Source organism: Microchirus variegatus, assembly GCF_963457635.1.
Source record: "Microchirus variegatus genome assembly, chromosome: 1".
Classification (NCBI taxonomy): domain Eukaryota; kingdom Metazoa; phylum Chordata; class Actinopteri; order Pleuronectiformes; family Soleidae; genus Microchirus; species Microchirus variegatus.
In genome coordinates this window covers 46,953,977-46,976,484 of record NC_139802.1, presented here as the reverse complement: position 1 = coordinate 46,976,484, position 22,508 = coordinate 46,953,977, and the positions used below count along the sequence as shown (strand labels likewise).

Below are 22,508 nucleotides of genomic sequence, written 5' to 3'. Positions count from 1 at the left end.
CTGAAGCCGTTCATCCACATAATGACTGTTTGTGTCGCAATGAAGTGAACGTAGCTCAAGTGAACGTAACTCAAGTGAATGTAACTGAAGTGAACGTAACTGAAGTGAACGTAGCTCAAGTGAACGTAGCTCAAGTGAACGTAACTGAAGTGAACATATCTCAAGTGAACCTAACTCAAGTGAACCTAACTCAAGTGAACGTAACTCAAGTGAACGTAACTCAAGTGAATGTAACTGAAGTGAACGTAACTCAAGTGAACGTAACTGAAGTGAACGCAACTCAAGTGAACCTAACTCAAGTGAACGTAACTGAAGTGAACGTAACTCAAGTGAACGTAACTGAAGTGAACGCAACTCAAGTGAACCTAACTCAAGTGAACGTAACGGAAGTGAACGTAACTCAAGTGAATGTAACTCAAGTGAACGTAACTCTAGTGAACGTAACTCATGTGAACGTAACTCATGTGAACGTAACCAAAGTGAACGTAACCGAAGTGAACGTAACCGAAGTGAACGTAACCGAAGTGAACGTAACCGAAGTGAACGTAACTCTAGTGAACGTAACTCAAGTGAACGTAACTCTAGTGAACGTAACTCTAGTGAACGTAACTCAAGTGAACGTAACTCAAGTGAACGTAACTCTAGTGAACGTATCTCAAGTGAATGTAACTCAAGTGAATGTAACTGAAGTGAACGTAACTCAAGTGAACGTAACTCAAGTGAACGTAACTGAAGTGAACCAAACTCAAGTGAACGTAACTGAAGTGAACGTAACTGAAGTGAATGTAACTGAAGTGAACGTAACTCTAGTGAACGTAATTGAAGTGAACGTAACTCTAGAGAACATAACTCAAGTGAAAGTAACTCAAGTGAACGTAACTCAAGTGAATGTAACGAACGATGAAAGGATGAATGAGAACAACCATCATCTAACCTGTGGGAGTCGTTCACACTCAGAGTTGCAGGAGGTTTGTTAAAAACATGCTCATCACGATCAAAACTATAAATATCATAATGTTCACTAATGTTCCTCATTCACTCGTATTTAAAGCGTATGAAAGAATTACTCACACACTCACTGCATAAACGATCACATGAATAAGTTATGATTATGTCTAAATAAAGAAATAAACTCCTTGAAATGATATTTCCCCTAATGTTCTGTTATTGACTTTTATTTTGAAGTGTCAGACAGGAAGTAATGACTCCAATAATAACTGGTGGAACATTACAGTTCACCTGCTTCAATTAATCAACATTTCATCAGCATGAATAACTCATTAGTAGAAGCAACTCGAGGGAAACCAGGCGGTCCACAAGGTCTTTGGACCAGGATCAGGACTAGGACCAGGACCAGGACCAGGACCAGGACCAGGACCAGGACCAGTTCTCAGTGATCTCATATCATAATATGATTCATAACGATGGAACTGTTGTAAACACTTTTATTATCCCATTAATTCTCTGATCAGACGTTTGGACAACGACTGCAACACAAGACAGATGTTCATTAAAATGGACTCGAGGTCATAATTCACATCAGAGAAACCTCTTTAGATGATTGACCACGTTAGCTCAGGACCACGTTAGCTCAGGACCGCGTTAGCTCAGGACCACGTTAGCCCAGGACCACGTTAGCTCAGGACCACGTTAGCTCAGGACCACGTTAGCTCAGGACTGCAGTCCAGGTTCAGTAGTTATGCTAGTTATGACAGTCATGTTAGTTATGATATTTACGATGTCTGATGTGGACAGGAAACACCTATGGCACTATATATATGGTATATAATACTAAATAATAGTCAACAATTATCTTTAAAAAATACTTTTAAATATAAACTAATGTCTGTTAAATTCAAACCACCTTGAAATGAGTTCACACAGTGTCGGCTAAACCTGGTCCTAATGAGGCAGAACGTGTGTGTGTGTGTGTGTGTGTGTGTGTGTGTGTGTGTGTGTGTGTGTGTGTGTGTGTGTGTGTGTTTGTGTGTGTAGGCAGCAGGCAAAGGACAAAAACTAGGTCACAGTGTTTTGGTAATTACTCACAAGTCCACAGGGGGGCGATAGAGGTTCTGACCTGGAGCGTTAAAATTTGCTTATAAACTAAAATGTAATTAGAGCAGCGCTGCAACGGTGAATCGATTATGAGATTAATCATCAACAAAATAAGCAGCAAAATAAGAGACGGGGACGGACAGGAAGTGGTCCATGAAGACGATGAGACAAACAGGAAGTGGTCCATGAAGACGATGAGACAAACAGGAAGTGGTCCATGAAGACGATGAGACAAACAGGAAGTGGTCCATGAAGACGATGAGACAAACAGGAAGTGGTCCATGAGGACGCTGCGACAAACAGGAAGTGGTCCATGAAGACGATGAGACAAACAGGAAGTGGTCCATGAAGACGATGAGACAAACAGGAAGTGGTCCATGAGGACGATGAGACAAACAGGAAGTGGTCCATGAGGAGGATGAGACAAACAGGAAGTGGTCCATGAAGACGATGAGACAAACAGGAAGTGGTCCATGAAGACGATGAGACAAACAGGAAGTGGTCCATGAAGACGATAAGACAAACAGGAAGTGGTCCATGAAGACGATGAGACAAACAGGAAGTGGTCCATGAAGACGATGAGACAAACAGGAAGTGGTCCATGAGGACGATGAGACAAACAGGAAGTGGTCCATGAAGACGATGAGACAAACAGGAAGTGGTCCATGAGGACGATGAGACAAACAGGAAGTGGTCCATGAGGACGATGAGACAAACAGGAAGTGGTCCATGAGGACGATGAGAGAAACAGGAAGTGGTCCATGAGGACGATGAGACAAACAGGAAGTGGTCCATGAGGACGATGAGACAAACAGGAAGTGGCCCATGAAGACGATGAGACAAACAGGAAGTGGCCCATGAGGACGATGAGACAAACAGGAAGTGGTCCATGAAGACGATAAGACAAACAGGAAGTGGTCCATGAAGACTATGAGACAAACAGGAAGTGGTCCATGAGGAGGATGAGACAAACAGGAAGTGGTCCATGAAGATGATGAGACAAACAGGAAGTGGTCCATGAGGACGATGAGACAAGAGTCTCATTCAAACCAAACACTGGGAAACTGTTGAGTTTGTTTAAACTGGAGTTTCAGCTTTTTCTTCTTCTTCTAATTATTAATGTGTTAAAGGTCATATACGCTTTGTTGAAGTGAAGCTGAGACAAAGTTCAGAGTAAAAAGTGAGTCGCTGGAGCGTCTCGAAGCTTTTTAAATGTCGGTGTGAGAGAGTGAACGTGGCGTAATGAGAGCGTTAGGTTTGATTTTCTGCATCTTCGTCTCTTATTAATGTCGTCTTTCTGCTTTATTGTTCACAGGACATTTTCAATGATAAGCATGAGCAGTTTCTCTCTCACTTCTATTTTAGTTCTCGTTTTAAACAGATGAAAGACCTTCACACACACACACACACACACACACACACACACACACACACACACACACACACACACACACACACACACACACACGCACACACACACCTTCCTGCCGCAGCGTTTCAATGAATTTGCTCAATAATAATTTCGTCTCTTTCTTTACATTCGTCGACGTAAGAACATCAAGTTTTTGAGCGTTTTTATTTCACTTTAGCAGTTTTTCATGAACAAAATGAAAAAGGGACGTTTTCCACTCTTTCTTTTCATGTTTAAATTGCATTTTTCTTTACAAATGCATTAAGGCTTTATAAAACACTAAAGAACCAGGAAATGAATTGAAAACAGACGACTGAATCTCTTCTTCTTCACCTGAAGTAACGAGCTTCATTCAAACTATCGTTCTGTTTTCGGTTAATTTAGAATATTAGTCGTGTTTTGTTTACAGTGTTAGTTTAAACATAAATCAATAGAGAAAGTTTTAATCCCATTTTCCCTCAGGGATTAATGTAAATTGAAATGAGAATAAAAATAACCCGGTTTTTCTTTCTTTTAAGGAAATGTAAAAGCGTCCAAAATCAAAGCGTCTGAGTGTTGATATGAATCAAAGAAAACTTTGTCTTCAGGCTGTTTTTGGCTTCACTCTCTGATTTTCTGGCCAAACGGACGAATGTGTTGAATCAAGTTTTTACTTCTCGTTATCATTTGTTTAGCCTAATTATCTCATTAGCTTGATTCCCAGCTGAAGCGACGCCAGCCACAGAAACAGAAACGAGTTCATGTTTGAAGTTTGCACGTTATTTAAAAACCATGAAAGCTTCTGTTTGAGTGGATTTGACTCAACACGAGATCCACGAATGATCTTTTCATCGTTCACCAATAAATGTGGACTTTTCATCATCATTTCAAACAAAACTCTGATTATTAAAGATGAAAAACATGAAGAACCTCACAGATATCAGGATGTTCCATTATAGGATACACACACACACACACACACACACACATATATATATGATCATCTTACAATATAAATATATATTATCACAGAATATCATGGTCCATGTATCGTGAGTTTCCCTGTGATTTTGATGTAAATACCAAATATAATCACAGATTCAGTAATAAATCAGCTGACCTGAGCAATAGGTGAGTAAATATTGAGTTAAATTACTGCACAAAAGACTTAAATAATAAACAATCTACGATAAGTGAAGAACATAAACACGTCTATATAAGTCAAAACCACAGTGAAAATCTATTGTTGCACATTTTTATACAACATACGACAAGATGACGTCTTTTGTATTTGCATAAAATATAAATTCTTTATGTTGCAGCTTTTGTGATTTGCTGATTGTTTTATTGTTTGAAGAAGAGATTTCCCTGACGTTAAAAAAGTAGCAGCAGCAGCAGCAGCAGCAGCAGCAGCAGCAGCAGCAGCAGCAGCAGCATCAGAATAAGCAGATGGCTGCAGGAGGCGTCTTTCTTTCCTTTTTCCATTTCCCTCTGGAGAGACTGTTGACACTTGCCAGAGGGTGTAATAGTGTAATAGTGCAATTATCACTCCTGCTGAAAGTCGTAGTGACAGAGTGGAAACTAGTCGCAGGCGTAATGTGACATTTAACAGAAAATGTTATGCAAACGATATCATGATCCTGGACGTGCTGGAAAAACAGCGTCAGGCTATTAAAACATCAGAGTTTATTCAAGACGACGAGACGCTGTTTCACAGAGGATTAACTTTAACTGTGAAACTATTATTATAAACTTTGTGTTTTTAATCTTTTATTAAAGAAGTTTGTAAATGTTCTGATTTATTTCTTCTCTAATGGCATTAAACTAAATATCGTTGGTTTGTGGACTTTGACACAGATCAAAGTAAACACCGTGATTTCATACGTCGTCACTTTTTAAATCAACTGATTCAACGTGAGGGTGAATCGGATTCAATGTGATTTTTCAACAATGATTTCCCTCTCTTTTTTTTAAATAACCCTAAACCGCCCACAGTCACCGAGCTAATGCTAACAAATGGCTCATTTCGCCAACAGCGCCCCCTGTCAGACGATTACTAAACTAACCAATCAGACGCTTCATCACCACCGACTCCAAACATCGCAGTGAAATAAAAACACATCATCAATCGGGGAAAAACTAAAGAACGTCAGATAATCTGAAAAAATTAAAATAAACAATTTAACCATGTATATGTATAATGTATGTATATATATATGTAATATATATGTAAAATTAAGCAAATAAATCATAATCTGCTTTAATGAACTCGTCGATAAGTCTTTATTACGAGGCGACCACAGTGTATTGATTGTTTCAGAGCACATTAGTCTAATATGAAATCATTGAATAATCGTCTCTGACTGAATGACCCACACTTTTATGATTTAATTCTCTTGTTGCTGCTTTTTTCTATTTTTCCGTCCTTGTAAAAACATCTTTGCAAACACGTCGTCGATCGGCTCCGAACAAAACCTTTTCTGTTTCCTCATCTTTCCTCGACTCGACGACTGTGGTGAGAATGTAAAGTGATGTGAGCGTCACAGAGGTCACGGCGAGTACCAGCATTAAGCTGCGCTCGCTCTGCTCAACAACAACTACAGCGGCCTCAGTGGGCGACTGTGGCTGCTGCCTGACTCCTGCCAATGCCTACAGGGCGCCATTAAAAAAGATGTGATCTCCACAAATGTCTCTGCTCCCTCCTGAAAACCACACTTTAATAATTCAAACATTTGCAGAAAAGGAACCCAGAGCCGTGTGGAATTAAAATTAATGCGACAATAGGGAGAAAGAAACCAGGCTGCAAATTCACTCTGTTTCCAACAAGAGAAACACACGGGAAACAAAAGAGCATTAACTGTGTTCTAGCATCGACTCAGCAGAGTCACGGAGCAGCTACGAGGTGCATTCAATGACACTCGTGCAGGTAAATACTTAATACACGCAGTCTGTAAATCTGATTTAAAACAACAAAGTGCTGTACAGTAAAAAACACACACGTTAAAAATGTTAAACACGCGCACACGCACGCACGCACGCACGCACACACACACTGTACCAAAGGCCAGGGAGAATGTGTTGATTGACATTTGAACAGTCGGTAAATCAGCCTCTGGTGTTAAAGATCAAAACTGACTGAATATTGAAGGTGAGATGAAGGCGGCGAGTTATAAATAATCAAAAACTGTGTTTGAGGATTGTTTCCCTTCATGTGTAGAAACAGAAACAGCAGCAGAAACAGTAAAAGTGTGCATTAATTACATGAGAAATAATAATCTTATGAGTAATTATGAGTTATTGTCTGCATGTGTGACTCCATAGTCAGTCGCTGTGTGTGTGTGTGTGTGTGTGTGTGTGTGTGTTGATATATGTGACGACTGTGCACTTCCAAAGACTGATTTTTTTTTATCCCACAGAACAAGTGAAGGTGGGTGGTTTGATGGTTTGATGCTTGTTTTATCTGAGGATGAAGTCACAGCAAATGCCAAAGCCTGCGGTAAAAGGAGGAGAGAAGATGAGGGGGGGGGGGGGGGGGGCTGGTGGAGATTATAAAATTCAATTTAGGGCAAAGGGGGGGGGGGGTGTGGGGGGGTTCTTTATATAAGGTGTCACTGGGCTGTTTTTCCCACAAACACAGAAATACAGAAATACTGTATCTGCAGCACAATCTGCTCTGGGTTTGTCTGTGAGCTGAGAACGAAGAAGCTGCTAATGTTCAACTCTCTATGGGGTGTGTGTGTGTGAGAGTGTGTGTGAGTGTGTGTGTGAGTGTGTATGAGAGTGTGTGTGTGTACGAGAGTGTGTGTGTGTGTGTGACGCTCAGAGATGTTCAGGAACGCTGAGATACGTTTAGAGACGTTCATGGACGTTCAGAGACGTTCAAAGACGTTCATGGACGTTCATAGACATTCAGAGACGTTCAGGGACTTTCAGAAACGTTCAGAGACATTCATGGACGTTCATGGACGTTCAGAGACGTTCATGGACGTTCATGGACGTTCAGAGACGGTCATGGACGTTCAGAGACGTTCAAAGACGTTCAAAGACGTTCAGAGACCTTCAGAGACGTTCAAAGACGTTCAAAGACGTTCAGAGACGGTCATGGACGTTCAGAGACGTTCAAAGACGTTCAAAGACGTTCAGAGACGTTCAGAGACCTTCAGAGACGTTCAAAGACGTTCATAGACGTTCATGGACGTTCAGAGACTGTCATGGACGTTCAGAGACGTTCAGAGACGTTCATGGACGTTCATGGACGTTCATGGACGTTCAGAGATGTTCAGAGACGTTCATGGACGTTCAGAGACGTTCATGGACGTCCATGGACGTTCAAAGACGTTCGGAGACGTTCAGAGACGTTCAGAGACGTTCATGGACGTTCGGAGACGTTCAGAGACGTTCAAAGACGTTCAAAGACGTTCATGGATGTTCATGGACGTTCAGAGACGTTCATGGACGTTCATGGACGTTCACAGACGTTCAGAGACGTTCACGGACGTTCAGAGACGTTCAGAGACGTTCATGGACATTCAGAGACGTTCAGAGAAGTTCAGAGACGTTCACGGACGTTCATAGACATTCAGGGACGTTCAGAGACGTCCAGAGACGTTCATGGACGTTCAGAGACGTTCATGGACGTTCATAGATATTCAGAGACGTTCAGGGACATTCATAGACGTTCAGAGACATTCATGGACGTTCAGAGACGTTCAGAGACGTTCAGAGACATTCATAGACGTTCATAGACATTCAGAGACGTTCAGAGATGTTTAGAGACGTTCAGAGACGTTCACGAATGTTCAGAGATGCTCAGAGACGTTCAGAGATGCTCAGAAATGTGTCCTCATAAATGAAAATCACTGTGTCTTTATCTTCTCACCAAAGCCTTTGCTGGACTAATTCTAACAGTTGATGTAGAAACGAGAGCTTTTTAAATAACTGGCAGATTACTACAAATTCATGTCGGCCTTTTATTTTCACGCATACTTAATAAACGCTGCCAAATTCACAAGAAAACCACAGGATTTTTTTTATCCTGACCTTTTCCATGTTTTTGAAACCAAAGTTTTCTTTGAATATCTCAAAATTGGCAGAGCTTATAGTATAAAGTATTTATATATATATATACACACATATAAATGATGTCAGTTTGTAAATGATCTTCACATTGAGAGGAAATAGACGACAGAGTACGACATGTGATGAAAATAAATTACATTCTCATTCTTAAGAGATAAAATTAATCAAAAAGGTCAAAACATCTAAATACTTTAGTTTATTTAGTCAAGTTTTTAACGTTCCTCTTGTTCTTCATGATACAGTGATTCTGAGATAATCTACTCACTGCAAGACTATTTCATTTATGATATATCGTATATATAAATATAAATACATTATGGGTGAGGGTAATGTGTTAACAGAACAGGAAAACACACGTATTTGTATTTATACACAACAAAACTGAGCTCTGAGAACAAAGTGCAGTCTTCTTGCACAGTTATTATATAACTTATTGCACTAATAGAATAATAAAGTGCTTTTTTACCAAGTAAAATCACTCTGGAAAAGTGAAGTTTTTAAACTTTTGGTCTTAAACTGAGGAAAATCTCTAAACAAACCCTGAAAAAAGGTGCAGATGAATTATGGTTCAATTCATATTCAAGTTTGTATGGAAAAACAGCACTTACATCGCTGTACAGTAACATTAGGACAAAATAAAAGATAATAAAACATAGAAAGATGTAAAACAGATCAAAGACAATAAAACAAGTAAAAAGCAATAAAACGGCGATAAAATCAGAGACGTTTCACAGTAAAAGAGGAGTAAAAATCCTCGGTGATGATTTCAAACTACGAGATTTCACAGAAGAATTCTGAGGCGACAAAAGTCACCGATAATCTTTTTAGAATAGAATCATAAAGATCATAAAGATCATCATCGTAATCATCTGTTACTAATGTTGCTGCTGCTCCAGTGAAACCCAGAGTTTTAAAAGTGAACCACTAAGGTTTTATATTAAAGCCTTTAAATCATTCATTGTTTCAAAACTTCATCTTCTTTGATCTTGAAAAATGACGATTTTAAAAATTTAAGAGCGGAGACCAAAAAAAACCACGTAGAGCTTTTGTTTCAAAGAGTTTGAGGAGATGGTTTTGTTCTGAAAGTGTTGGCTGAGAGGGTGAATATTGGGCGTACGGTGAATTGATTAAGACGCGAGTGTCAGTGAAGCTCTGCTCTAATGTTACATCTTAATGCTTCTTCACAGCTGATGAGGTGAAGACCAGAGAGAGAGAGAGAGAGAGAGAGAGAGAGAGAGAGAGAGAGAGAGAGAGAGAGAGGGAAATCAAAGTCTTCTTCTTAATGGTTTTTGGAGAAATGTCTGTCAAGTGGAACGAGAGTGCAGGAGAAAATTAGCCGAGGGGACGAGGAAAGTGAGCGAGGAGGAGGCTGCATGTGTGACATCCTTCTGTCTTCAAAGCAGGAGGAGGAGGAGGAGGAGGAGGAGGAGGAGGAAGAGGAGGAGGAGGAGGAGGAAGAGGAGGTGGTGTGGTATCTCCTGAATGCAGGAGAGCTGCAGGAAAAGACCACAGAGAGAATCTGCTGCTGCTTTAAAAACGTCTCTGAGTCAAATCCTCAGCAGACACTTCTGCTTTTGTCAGGAAGGGTTTTATTAAATTTGGTCCAGTGCTGCACACGACACACACACATTACACACACACCTCACACACCTCACACATTACACAATGTTACACAAAAGCATTTTAATTGGCTTTCTTGTTTCAAGGTGATGAAACACGTATAATCTTCAATATTGTTTTAAGGGAACAAATTAAAACCTTTGAGCTCCAGGAGACTGAGAACTAAAATGTATATTTTAAAATCTCTTCATTACCAAGTGCAATAAATGTCCTTAACCCTTTATTTAAATTAACCTCGTCTAACGTGTCTGTTTTGTTGTTTCTTTTGATTATTCTTCGATGATTTGAAGACAAAGTTTCACATTGGTGGACAATAAGGTTCTGTTCTATTCAAACACGTGATTATAATTAGAGCTGAAACAATTCATCAATTATTCATGGATGACTAAATTAATCGTCAATTGTCGTTTTTTCATGATTAAAACCAGATTTCTGATTGTTTCAGCTTCTTAAATGTGAACATTTTCTTGGTTTCTTTGCTCCATAAAAACAAAGAAATCATTAAAACTGAATCATTTTGGTTTCATTTTATCGACCAAACGATTCATCCATTAATCGTGAAAATAATCCACAGATTCATTAATTCTGAAAAGAATCGCTATTTGCAGCTCGAACTAGAAAGCACTCGGAGAGCGCAGACCTCCGCCAAATAACGATAAAAATAGTGACAGTGTCTATGGATCACGTCCAGAATTGAATCCCTTGTTCTTTTGTCCCTTTGCCGACATTTCATATATATAGACATAAACGTCCTTGGTCGAGGTTAATTATAATAAACAAAACTGTGAGAATTAACAAGAATATAAGTTCATATTTATTTAATATATGATATTAAAAGGTCATAAATCAAAGTTTTATGTGGGTAAAAATGTGTGAGTTGAAAAATGCCGTCGAGCTCAACAACGTACAGTCACAGTGATTTATTTTATGAACTGAAGTGCCACCAGGGGGCGCTGCATCCTAGGAGCTCATTATTTCATAAAGCTCATGTGAAGCCTCTGTATTTTCACTCATGAATCATCAAACTGCTTCTCTGTCTCTGGTCGACTGAGAAAAACCATCAAGTTGTTAAAAGTAACTTCATATTTTTTTATTAAACAGGCTACAATATTATATTATATATGATTATATGATATCTTATATTTCCTCGTCCTCAAATACAAGACGATAGAGTCATAAAGTGCAGTGATGTGAGCAGGAGCGATGGTTCATGAGCTGAACACAAGGAGATTTACTCTGCATCGTCGAGCTCATTTGCATTTTATTCAAGATTTATTGAATAACATGCATAAAAATTAAGAGGTGATTCATTCATCAAACACACGACTCTTGAAAAATGGCTGATTTACCAAAGTTTAAACTGTGGCTTTAGAAAATGAAAGAAATTAAAGAAAGAAAAAAAAAGCAGAGGAACAAAACTAAACCTGAACCACTGCTGCTGTCAAACAGAATCATGAGAATCACTTTAACTCTGTTCTTTAATCTTATAACAGACTCTGACTGATCTCAGACTGATCTCAGACTGATTTCAGACTGATTTCAGACGTTCATCATGAAAAACAAGCAGAGAAAACTGAAGTGAAGCTCCGCCTCCTCTCAATGTCAAATATTATAGTCAGTCTTGTATTTTAAACGTGCGATAGAACGCGATTACGACGAGCTTTTTATCGCAGGAGACGGATCGTTTTACGTGATTTTACTATTCTCGTAGTAGCAAAACTATGGATGTCCACCTGCAAGGACATGGACATGGACAAGGACACATGGACAAGGACAAGGACAAGGACAAGGACAAGGACAAGGACATGGACATGGACATGGACACAAGGACATGGACACATGGACAAGGACATGGACAAGGACACATGGACAAGGACATGGACATGGACAAGGACAAGGACAAGGACAAGGACAAGGACATGGACATGGACATGGACATGGACACATGGACAAGGACATGGACACATGGACAAGGACATGGACACAAGGACATGGACAAGGACAAGGGCATGGACACATGGACACAAGGACATGGACACAAGGACATGGACATGGACACAAGGACATGGACATGGACATGGACATGGAGACAGGGACATGGACACAAGGACAAGGACAAGGACATGGACACATGGACACATAGACACATGGACATGGAGACAAGGACATGGAGACAAGGGCATGGACACAAGGACATGGACACATGGACACATAGACACATGGACATGGAGACAAGGACATGGACACAAGGACATGGACATGGACAAGGACAAGGACAAGGACAAGGACAAGGACAAGGACATGGGCATGGACACATGGACAAGGACATGGACATGGACACAAGGACAAGGACACATGGACACATGGACACAAGGACATGGACATGGACATGGACACAAGGACATGGACACGGACACAAGGACATGGACACAAGGACATGGACATGGACAAGGACAAGGACAAGGGCATGGGCATGGACACATGGACAAGGACATGGACAAGGACAAGGACAAGGACAAGGGCATGGACACAAGGCCATGGACATGGACACAAGGACATGGACATGGACACATGGACACATAGACACATTGACATGGAGACAAGGACATGGAGTGAGTTTTTTACAGTGAGGATAAAGAGGCAGATGATGAATGTTTTACGATGAATGTTTTTACGTCATTTTTTTTACTCCCAAACTGTAGGGGGAGCTCCGTTCAGAGAGAGACATTAACAGCTTTAACAGAGACTGAAAGTTTCATTTAGTGATGCACTCATCAGACGCTCGTCTTCTCATATTAAACTTTATGAATGTGAGCGTCACAGTGACTCAGCAGATTTGAAATAGTTAAAGATAAGTGATGAGGAGACTTAACCTGAGCTCTGTCAGGAGGAGGAGGAGAAAAGGAGGAGGAGAAAAGGAGGAGGAGAAAAGGAGGAGGAGGAGAAAAGGAGGAGAAAAGGAGCTCCTTCAACTCATCTGATAAAGACACTAAATATTCATGTAAACATAATCCACGTCTATCTGTTCATCTGAGGCTGTGGTTTCATCACAAACCAGAGTTACGATCATATCTGGATGTAAATACATGTTTTATCTCCATCTGTCATCGTCTGACCTAATGTTTCACTGTAAATATAAAGGAACACGATGTAGAGTAGTGATCGTACTGAAAGATCATGATTAGTCTTTATTTCATATATTTGTAACCTAGAAAATAGATATTTTTCTGTCAAAATAGAGAGAAAATGAGACTTTTAAAGGTCACAGTGAAACACTGACACAGTGACGTCAGTGAGAGAATAAGTGACGAAGACTTTAGAGGATTTTTGAGGTGAATAAAAACACAGTGTTTTCATGGTGTTTCTTCCCTCAGAGCCAAAGCTTTCAGACGTGTTTAACGTCCACTGAAAACTGAAATCAGGTCAGTGTCATCATCAGGGTGAGAGTGAGAGTGAGAGGAAAACACTTCAACTGTGGAAATGGAATCATAGAAGAAGAAGAAGACGAAGTGAAGGACTGAGTCTGAGGGACAACAACAAATCCTCGCTGATTCAGCTCTAAAAATATCCATCATTATCCACAACTTTTCTGCTCCAGCATCAAAAATGACGAGTTATTTGTGTGTGTTTCACTCTTTTTAAATCACAGTTCATCATCATTCATCACTGTGATCTACAGAACATGAACATTAGTGGATTATTCACAGCGTTCTTTTGTTCAATGTTAATCTGTTGTTGTTATTTGAGTTGAGTGATATTCACACAAACACTGATCTGGATTCATCACTCAGCAGCTTCTGTTTACGCTCACACAACAACAACAACAACAACAACACGGTGACAGAGGATTAATCTGGAGCCAACATGAACCTGGACACAGGAGGGAGACGCCATTTTGTTTTTGCTATTTTTTTAAGAATCACGTGTGAATCTTTCTCAATCTCAGGACTCTGATTCTGAAGCCTTTTTCATTGGATTCAGGGTCTATTTTGCGGCGTGTGTGTGTGTGTGTGTGTGTGTGTGTGTGTGTGTGTGTGTGTGTGTGTGTGTGTGTGTGTGTGGTCATGAAATAATAATAATCTACAAGATTATTCTGCAGTGTAGACGTATAATACAGATTAGAGAAACAGACACTTTTTAGTGATTCATTTTCTCAGTCATTTATATTAAAGTGTGATGTTTTTATCAGATACAGATGAACCTTCTGTGAGAAACTGGACAGTTTTTGTGTGAACAAACAACAACGAAGAGAAAGAAAGAAGCAGTGAACGATGGAGATGATTCTGCTGAGCAGGGAAATGACTCTTTTGTTCTTCAACATTTCTGTTGAAGAAAAACGATGTTGATGCTGATGTTACTGTTACTGCTGCTGCTCTAAGTCCCAGTGAAAGGAAGGACCAGCTGTGTCACGTTCACCAAAGAGCTCCAGGCCGACGACAACATTTCAATAATTAAAACGACTAAAGTCAGAGAGAGTTTGGACGCTCACTGCTCTGCACCAAGGACAAACTTCTACGAGACAAGAAACACGTGGAGGGAGATGATGTTTGGTGATAGTTTACTGTCGAGAGGAAAACGCTCTGATGTTTGTGACGATAACAGATGAGAAGAAACTGTGTCTGATGTTAATAATAATAATAATAATAATAATAATAAATGTGTATTTGTCTTCGTCTGCTCAAACACAGCTGCTGTTTCAGTCTTCAGGTAAAAGTTAACAACGAGTTAAAGGTAACGAGTTAAGGCCACATTATACTTCTCCGACTGCGTAATGCGTTATCTGACTGACGGGCACGCGCTGCAATTTCCTGCCCGATCAGTAGGGGTCGCTGCGCAAGGTTGTTGTGCTTCTGGCTACAGTGAGCAATGGCGTCCGAGAGAGAAAGAGGGAGAAAGACTGTTGTTGTTGAAACAGTGGCCGTTTCTCACTTTTCTGTGTCACTGAACGCAGTTTTAAGATCATTTGAGGCGAGAAATTGTCCATTTAGAGTCTAAACATGTGCTGTGTGTGTTAAGATATGATGTATTTATAGTTTGGCAGCGACGTTGTCGGCGGTGATCAGCTCCGCCCTCTGTGGACGCTCGGTGCTCACTGTGAGCCGGCACAGAGCAGCTTATCTCGTCCTGAGGACCAATCACAGCTCTTGCCGTCTCCGTTGTCCCTTGACGGAGTGACGGACACTTCACTTGTGCAGTCGGAGACGACGCAGAGGACTCTGCGTAACCTACGCAGAGTAACCTACGCAGAGCACTTTACGCAGGAGTATAAATTGGGCTTTAAAGTTAACCAGGCTCAGTCAGGACTCTTTTCCAGCATAAAGAGAACAGTAATAGTGTGTGAGTTCACAGCTGATCTCTGAGCCTCTGTTGGATGGTGATTCTCTGAAGAACTCGTTCACTCTCTCCACATAAAAGCTGCTTCTTCATCATCATCATCATCAGCTGCTTCCTCACTCTGTCACAGGTACAGATTGGTTTTCTCTCAGTCTGTGACTGAAGCAGGATTAAACATATAAAGGGACCATTTCCTCCAGCGATGCTTTACATAACCTCAGAAATCAATGGTGCCTCACACTGACGTCGCTGTCTCTTTACTGAACGACTGTAATCCTAATAATTCCTGCTCTAAATGTCAAGGATTATCACACAAGCGTAAGTTTAATTGTTTCATTGTGAACAAAGGGCAGACGGAGACGCTGCCACTGACCATTGATCAGTGACGTCGAGCTGAATGAGTGTTTGTAATAAAAGGAGAATCTCTCAGGTGAACGTGACTAAGACAGAAGCTATTTCCATCTCAGCCCACAAACATCGATGAATATCATCAGGGAGGAATAACTCTGAACAACAGGAACAAGAAGAGCCTGTTTTTACGTCTCTGTCCTTTAAAAAGCTCCGTCTTATTTCAGTCTCTCAAACTTTGGTCGTGTCTCAATCTCTGAAACTCTTCTTGTATCAGACTTTTACACTTTACGTCCTGGTCTTGATTCAGTCTTCTTTTCTTTAAGTCTTAGGGTGAATTCCAATCCTTTGCTTAATCCTCAATCTTAATCCTCAATCTCAAAAATGTTCTCCCTCTAGTCCAAGTGATTCTCAGAAAAATTAAGTTGAGGCCAAGTTTAAGGGCTGTATCGCCCTCAATATTCAGATTTTCCGAGACCACCCCTGGGAGCAAGGACTACCCAGAATGCATTGCATGTTTTCACATAACAAAGATGGCGTCGAAAGCAGCGAAACGAGTGCAATACAAATGAAGTATTTTCTTTGTTAATAGAGATATAAAAATGATCTTAGTTTAGGCCCATATTATGGATTACTGACGTCATTGTTGCCTAACATTTATTTTTATTTGACCATCTTTTGTCAATAGTCGGCCGGTGTGGTTTACTTTTCAATAAGTCGTGGTGTGTGGTAACTGTCAGCTGAATATTTGTATGAGTATCATCTTATAACTAACTGACAACCTAATAACTTGACTGACAAACGGATCAGAATAAATAATCCTGACGTAAATGTCTTCTTCTTCTTCTTCTTTTTTTTTGGAGTTGACAGACTGGACGCAGCTTTGGCGTTATTCTGCCCCCTACAGTCTGAAGACGTATCTGCATTTAAGGGGTGTCCCATTTCTAAGTGACAAAATAACCCTCAACACTTGGTTTTGAGGCCAGTTAAGATTAAGGGTTGAGCTTGAGGGTTAAGATAGGAATTGGAATTGGCCCAAAGTCTTGTCCCAGTTTCTCTTCAAACCTTGGTCATGACTCAGTCCTGGTCTTGACTCGGGTTAGGGTTAGAGAGTCTTGTTCTCAAACCAGTATCTGTCTCTAAAACTCTTGGTCTTGGCCTCTTAAAGTCTCAGTCTTGTCTTTGTCCTGATCTTATTCCACTTGAGTCCCTAAACGTCTTGATCTTATCTTTGTCACCTCACATCCATCAATCGCTAAACAAAGATAATAATAATGAATAAAACACAGACAATTACAAACATTTGAAAGTGTAACAACACGTCGTCTTTCTTCTTCGTCTTTCTGAAAGTGTGTACGCGGTGAAACTGAATCTCATATTTATATATATATATATGTGTGTATACACATATATATTGGTGTCAGACATTTTATTTGACACTTGTGTTTTTCTAATAAAACCCTTAGAACACTGTGTTATAATGAACATTTTGTGCTGTTGACGCCGTCACGTCATAAACGCACTTTTACAAGGTCGCGTTCTGCTTGAGACCAAACAAACACGAGGCATCAATCCACAACTTCAGGCAGGTGATTATAATAACCCTGCTTTATGAATATATATATATATATATATATATATATACATATATACGCCTTATCACAGCCGAGGAATCCACTCGTAAGCTGGATAATAAATTTGGGGATTTCTGCACGGCCTCACCTTCTGTACAAATTACCATAAATCTTCCCTCTCACGCAGCTGCAAAGGTGTGCAGTGTTCTGGAAAAACTCGTTTTAGCCGTGACGGGTGAGACCATGCAGATCACAAACCACAGTCTGCTGTCATCCATGTTCCTCTCTGTAATGAAACCTTCATCAGTGTTTTAAAGACCTTTCAAACCTCGGAAAACAAAGCACTCGAAGACAAATGAGCACAGATTAGACACAAAGCACTGAAGGCTTCATTCAGTCATCGTTAATCATGTCACCGTGCTCACATGTGACCGACATGTGACTGACATGTGACTGACATGATGATGCGTGTGCACTAACTTCAGGCATCACTAATGGATCATGATATAATTCACAAACACAGGTGAGTCATGCCGTGCTGAGGAACAGTTAGACTCTGTCCAATCCGTCATGGACGTTTTCCAAATGGTTTCAACATGTGTGTTCACACCAAACCTTCTATTCCACGAGTGAAACCTGACTATTTACCTCTGGAGAGACGAGAGGAGGAGATAACTGAAGTTACTCTATATACAGATATAATAGAGATACAGTGGTAACAAAGGACGCGTCAAAATACGGCAGAATTTATTAAACTGGGTATTTGTAATAGCCTCAAATATGTATCACGATACCATATATATACTGCGAAACATACAAGTTATTTAGATTAATGAGCAGAGTTCACTTCAGCTGTTTTACTAACCCTGAACAAAACGGGCAGAATGTTTAAGACCTCTGCTGCCCCCGGTGGCTTCATTCAGCACTAACTACGGATCAGCGTTTGCCGCTGAATCGGTTCAATAAAATCTGAGCCGATAAACACGATGGAGAAGACGAACCTCACAATATTTTGCCATATTGTTGTTGCAGATTAAATGAATCACCTTGTCATATATTTGAATGCTTTGTAGATTCATCTAGAACTTTAAAGTCTATTATAAACGACATCTTTGCAGCGACTGTGTGTAATTTGTTCACTTCATTCGGGTTCAATATGAACACAGAGTAAGAATTTAGATGCACAGATAAAGTAAAAATACAACATTTAGTCGTGTGATATTGTTAGAACTTGGTTTTATAAAAAACAAGTTGTGGATTTTTTTTTCCCCCCAAAGATCAGATTAATTTCATCTTTGTTTTGACTTCAAGGATTTCAGAGTCTAACGTGTGAAGTCAGGTGTTAGTGAGTCTAATATGTGCCTTATTTTTAAAGAGTGTTCACTTGATAGAAGGATTTACCTCTGTGTGTTGAGCCTCTGTGTTTTGATTTTGTGTTTTTTTTAGGCAGATGCGATGGATCATACCTCACACTCCCTGGAGCCAGAAATTGTGCAAGTGCAGGATCCGGTGCCGTTGCCCAGCACCTCCAGTGCCTCAGGGGTGGCGGCCGGGTTGTAGCTCATATAATACTCTTGGAGCTGGGAGCTCAGGTTCTGCTCCGGCTCGGGACTCTTTTTGCGATGCTTCCTCACCACCATGGAGCGCTGCTGCAGCAGCCTGGTGGCGCCCGGGTAACGCCGCCACAGCACGTAGATCACCGTCAAGATGAGGGACATGGTGAAGAAGAGCGCCACGCTGCCCACCACCACTTTGTGCACAGTCATGTGCTCCGCCGGCGGGGGAGGGGCGTGAGTGGGTCGAGTGCGAGCGACGGAGTCCCGGAGGTCTTTGTTCATGTGACCTGGAAAGGTCGGATGAGGAGCCGGTCGGGGTCTGAACGGTGGAAGAGGACCGAAGGTGCTGCCGGGCGCTGACGGTGGAGACGTGCCAGAGGAAGCAAAGGTGGCTTCAGCGGTGGCTTCAGAAATAAACTCCGACATCGGCGACGGCGTTTCAGTCAGAACGTAATCGGTTTCCTCACAAATCCCATGGTTCCTCGTGGCTTCCATGATTTTTTCCCCCTGCAGATATTTGGGGCTGCTGCAGATCATCGTGGTGTCTTTGCTGCCGCGGAAATGCCTTAACCAAGCCACCAGGGGGCACACGCCAGTCCCACAATCCCACATGTTTCCCGCGAGGCTGATGGAGGTCAGCGAGATCCACGCCGACACGGCCTCCTGAGACACGTTGGACAGTTTGTTGGACTCCAGGTTCAGGACTTGAAGGTTGGGCAAACAGTGAAACACGGCAGGGTCCAGGGTCTGGATCTCATTCCCCGACAGATCCAGTTTCTGCAGCGTATACCAAGTCCACGGCAGGCCCTGGTTCACCACCCTGATGCGGTTCCACTGCAGGTACAGTGACCTCAGATTGGCCAAGCGTGGAAAGAGGAAAAAGTTGATCCGTGAGAACTGGTTGTGCTCCAGATGTAACTCCATCAGCTTCTGCAGGCCCAAAAAGGTGGTGCGAGTGAGAGCCTTGATCCGATTGTAGCCCAAATCCAGGAACTCCAGACTTCGGCACTCGAGGAACGCTCGGATCGGGATGTTGGAGAGGCCATTTGAGCGCAGATGTAGATTCTGCAGCTTCCGTAAGCCGTGGAACTGACCTGGCTGAAGGACTTCCAGTTTGTTGAAGGACAAGTCCAGACTGCGCAGATTGGGAATTCCATGGAACGTGGAATTGTGCAGGGACGTGATCCTGTTGGAGCTCAGTATCAGCTCTTTGAGCCTCCGGACGCCCTGGAACGCCCGACTGTCGACAGCCGAAATCTGATTGTGGTCCAAGTAAATCCAGAGGAGTTGTCCGAGGTGGGCGAACTGATAGGGCAGCAGAGTGTGGAGGTCGTTGTAGCGCAGCGAGAGGCCCTGGCAGCCCACTGTGATGTTTTCTGGAACCTCCACGAATCCCGATGAATCACAGTGGACAGTTTTCCCCTCGCAGCGGCAGCTGTTAGGACAGGTTCGCTCTCCGAAGCTGAGGAGCAGAGGAGCTCGGAGGAGGAGGAGCAGTGGAAAGAGGAGGTGAGTCAGTCGTCCATCACACAGCAGTGGACCTGAGAGACACAGAGAGAGGAGACGGGAGTTTAACTACAATCACTGAGGAAAAACTACAAGTGTTCACAAGTATTCACTCAACACTCTGATGATTGTATATCATTTAAAAGTAAGACGTTTGTATCTCAGTTTCTCACACAACAGGGAAAGAGAGAGAGAGAATTAAAACTTATGGAAACAGATGGTTGATGATGGTCGATGCAACAAAGAGACCTGGGAAATAATCAGTTCAGACTGGTTTAGACTGGTTTAGACTGATGTTTTAGACTGGTTCAGACTGGTTCAGACTGGTTCAGACTGATTTAGATGTTCAGACTGGTGTTTTAGACTGGTTCAGAAAGTTCAGACTGGTTCAGAGTTGTTTAGACTGGTTTAGACTGATTTAGACTCGTGTTTTAGACTGGTTCAATGGTTCAGACCAGTTCGGACTGGTTCAGACAAGTGTTTTAGACTGGTTCAGAGTGTTTTATTGGTTCAGACTTTCAAAGTGGTTCAGACTGGTTCAGACTGGTTCAGACTGATCTATAGTGGTTCAGTGGTTCAGACTGGTTCAGAGTGTTTTAGACTGGTTTAGACTGAAATAGACTTGTGTTTTAGACTGGTTCAGTGGTTCAGACCAGTTCCGACTGGTTCAGACGAGTGTTTTAGACTGGTTCATAGTGGTTCAGTGGTTCAGACTGGTTCAGACTTTCAAAGTGGTTCTGAGTGGTTCAGTGGGTCAGACTGATTTAGACTGGTTCAGTTTCAGAGTGGTTCAGAGTGGTTCAGACTGGTTCAGACGGATTTAGACTGGTTCAGACTGGTTCAGACTGGTTCAAAGTGGTTCAGAGTGGTTCAGACTGGTTCAAAGTGGTTCAGAGTGGTTCAGACTGGTTCAGACTGGTTCCAGATGTTAACGTCGCAGTCTGGTCCATTCATCACTGAAACAGCTGAACTGGATCAGCTGCAGAAATCTAATAAAACAGTGACCTTTGCACAGACCTTGTGTTTGGTCACGCTCGTTTTTCTGTGTATTTTAAATAATGAAATAAATCTAAAAGTCAAGTTCATAAAAGTAACTTTCTTTCTTTATTGGATTCACAGTCCAGATCCACTGAGAGTGAGAGTTGGTTTATTTTATTCTTATGGACTGAAAAACTGTTTCAATTTGAAAATATCAATGAATTAGTCAACGTCTTATTAAGAATATATTGTTTGACGGTCACATTTATAATATATTGTTAAATAACGACCAGAATCAGACAGAATTAACTAAACTGTCAGATGTTCTTGATCTTGAACATAATTTAGATGATTAAGATTAAAAAATCAAATATAATTGATGCCGTATTTTTCTAACTGGACAGAAAAATAACATCTTAAACTCAACAGTAACAAAAGTCATCAGTAGTTTTCTGTGAGTAAAAATCACTGACGACAACAACGAACGTCATTCTCAGTCAAACAGGGATTTGAGTGTAAGACGCCGACAGTCAAACCTCAAACCTTTCAAACCCGTTTGACTCTGAATGTTTGACGCTTCAGTTTAGAGTCAGAACATTAATGTTTTCTGACCTCACGTCCCCTCAGGTGTCTCTGTTAGTCAGGACTTTTCCTCAGGGCTTCACATCTATGTATGTTTCCTGCCGACATCTGTTTCCTGGTGTTTCCTTCAGAGGCAGCTGCTCCGTCGTCAACAGCTATTGATTTAACAAAGCGACGCGGGGAGTCGCTGAGTGTTAATCATGTTTGGACTTGATGAGACGGCAGCGTTTGTGGGTGGTTTGTGGATTGGTGCACATGCACCACACAATATTCACAGCAGGATTTCATTGGTTTCATTATTTTCATTATTCTCTTTATTTATTTTAAGACGTAATAGTGAAATAGGTCATAGTTAGTGCCGACAAAACACAGGAATCAGATTATTTGAACTTTTAATCACACTGGCTGTGACAGTAAGTTAAGTATTCAATTAATCACCGACTATTAGATAGTTAATCACGTCTCACAGAAGATAACAATATTCTC

The 22,508-nt window shown here is 41.3% G+C and overlaps 1 protein-coding gene across 1 annotated transcript in view; it reads right to left on the bottom strand.

The window, feature by feature from the left end:
* The window catches only part of lrrtm4l1 (leucine rich repeat transmembrane neuronal 4 like 1), a gene marked incomplete at both ends in the record, with an annotated part of 33,098 nt that extends 11,167 nt beyond the window's left edge, over positions 1-21,931 (bottom strand). The window contains 2 exons of the mRNA XM_083910456.1: positions 18,867-20,497; positions 21,910-21,931. Coding sequence (XP_083766582.1) covers positions 18,867-20,497; positions 21,910-21,931 — 1,653 coding nt within the window. The remainder of the gene's footprint in view (positions 1-18,866; positions 20,498-21,909) is intronic.
* Between the last annotated feature and the right edge of the window lie 577 nt (positions 21,932-22,508).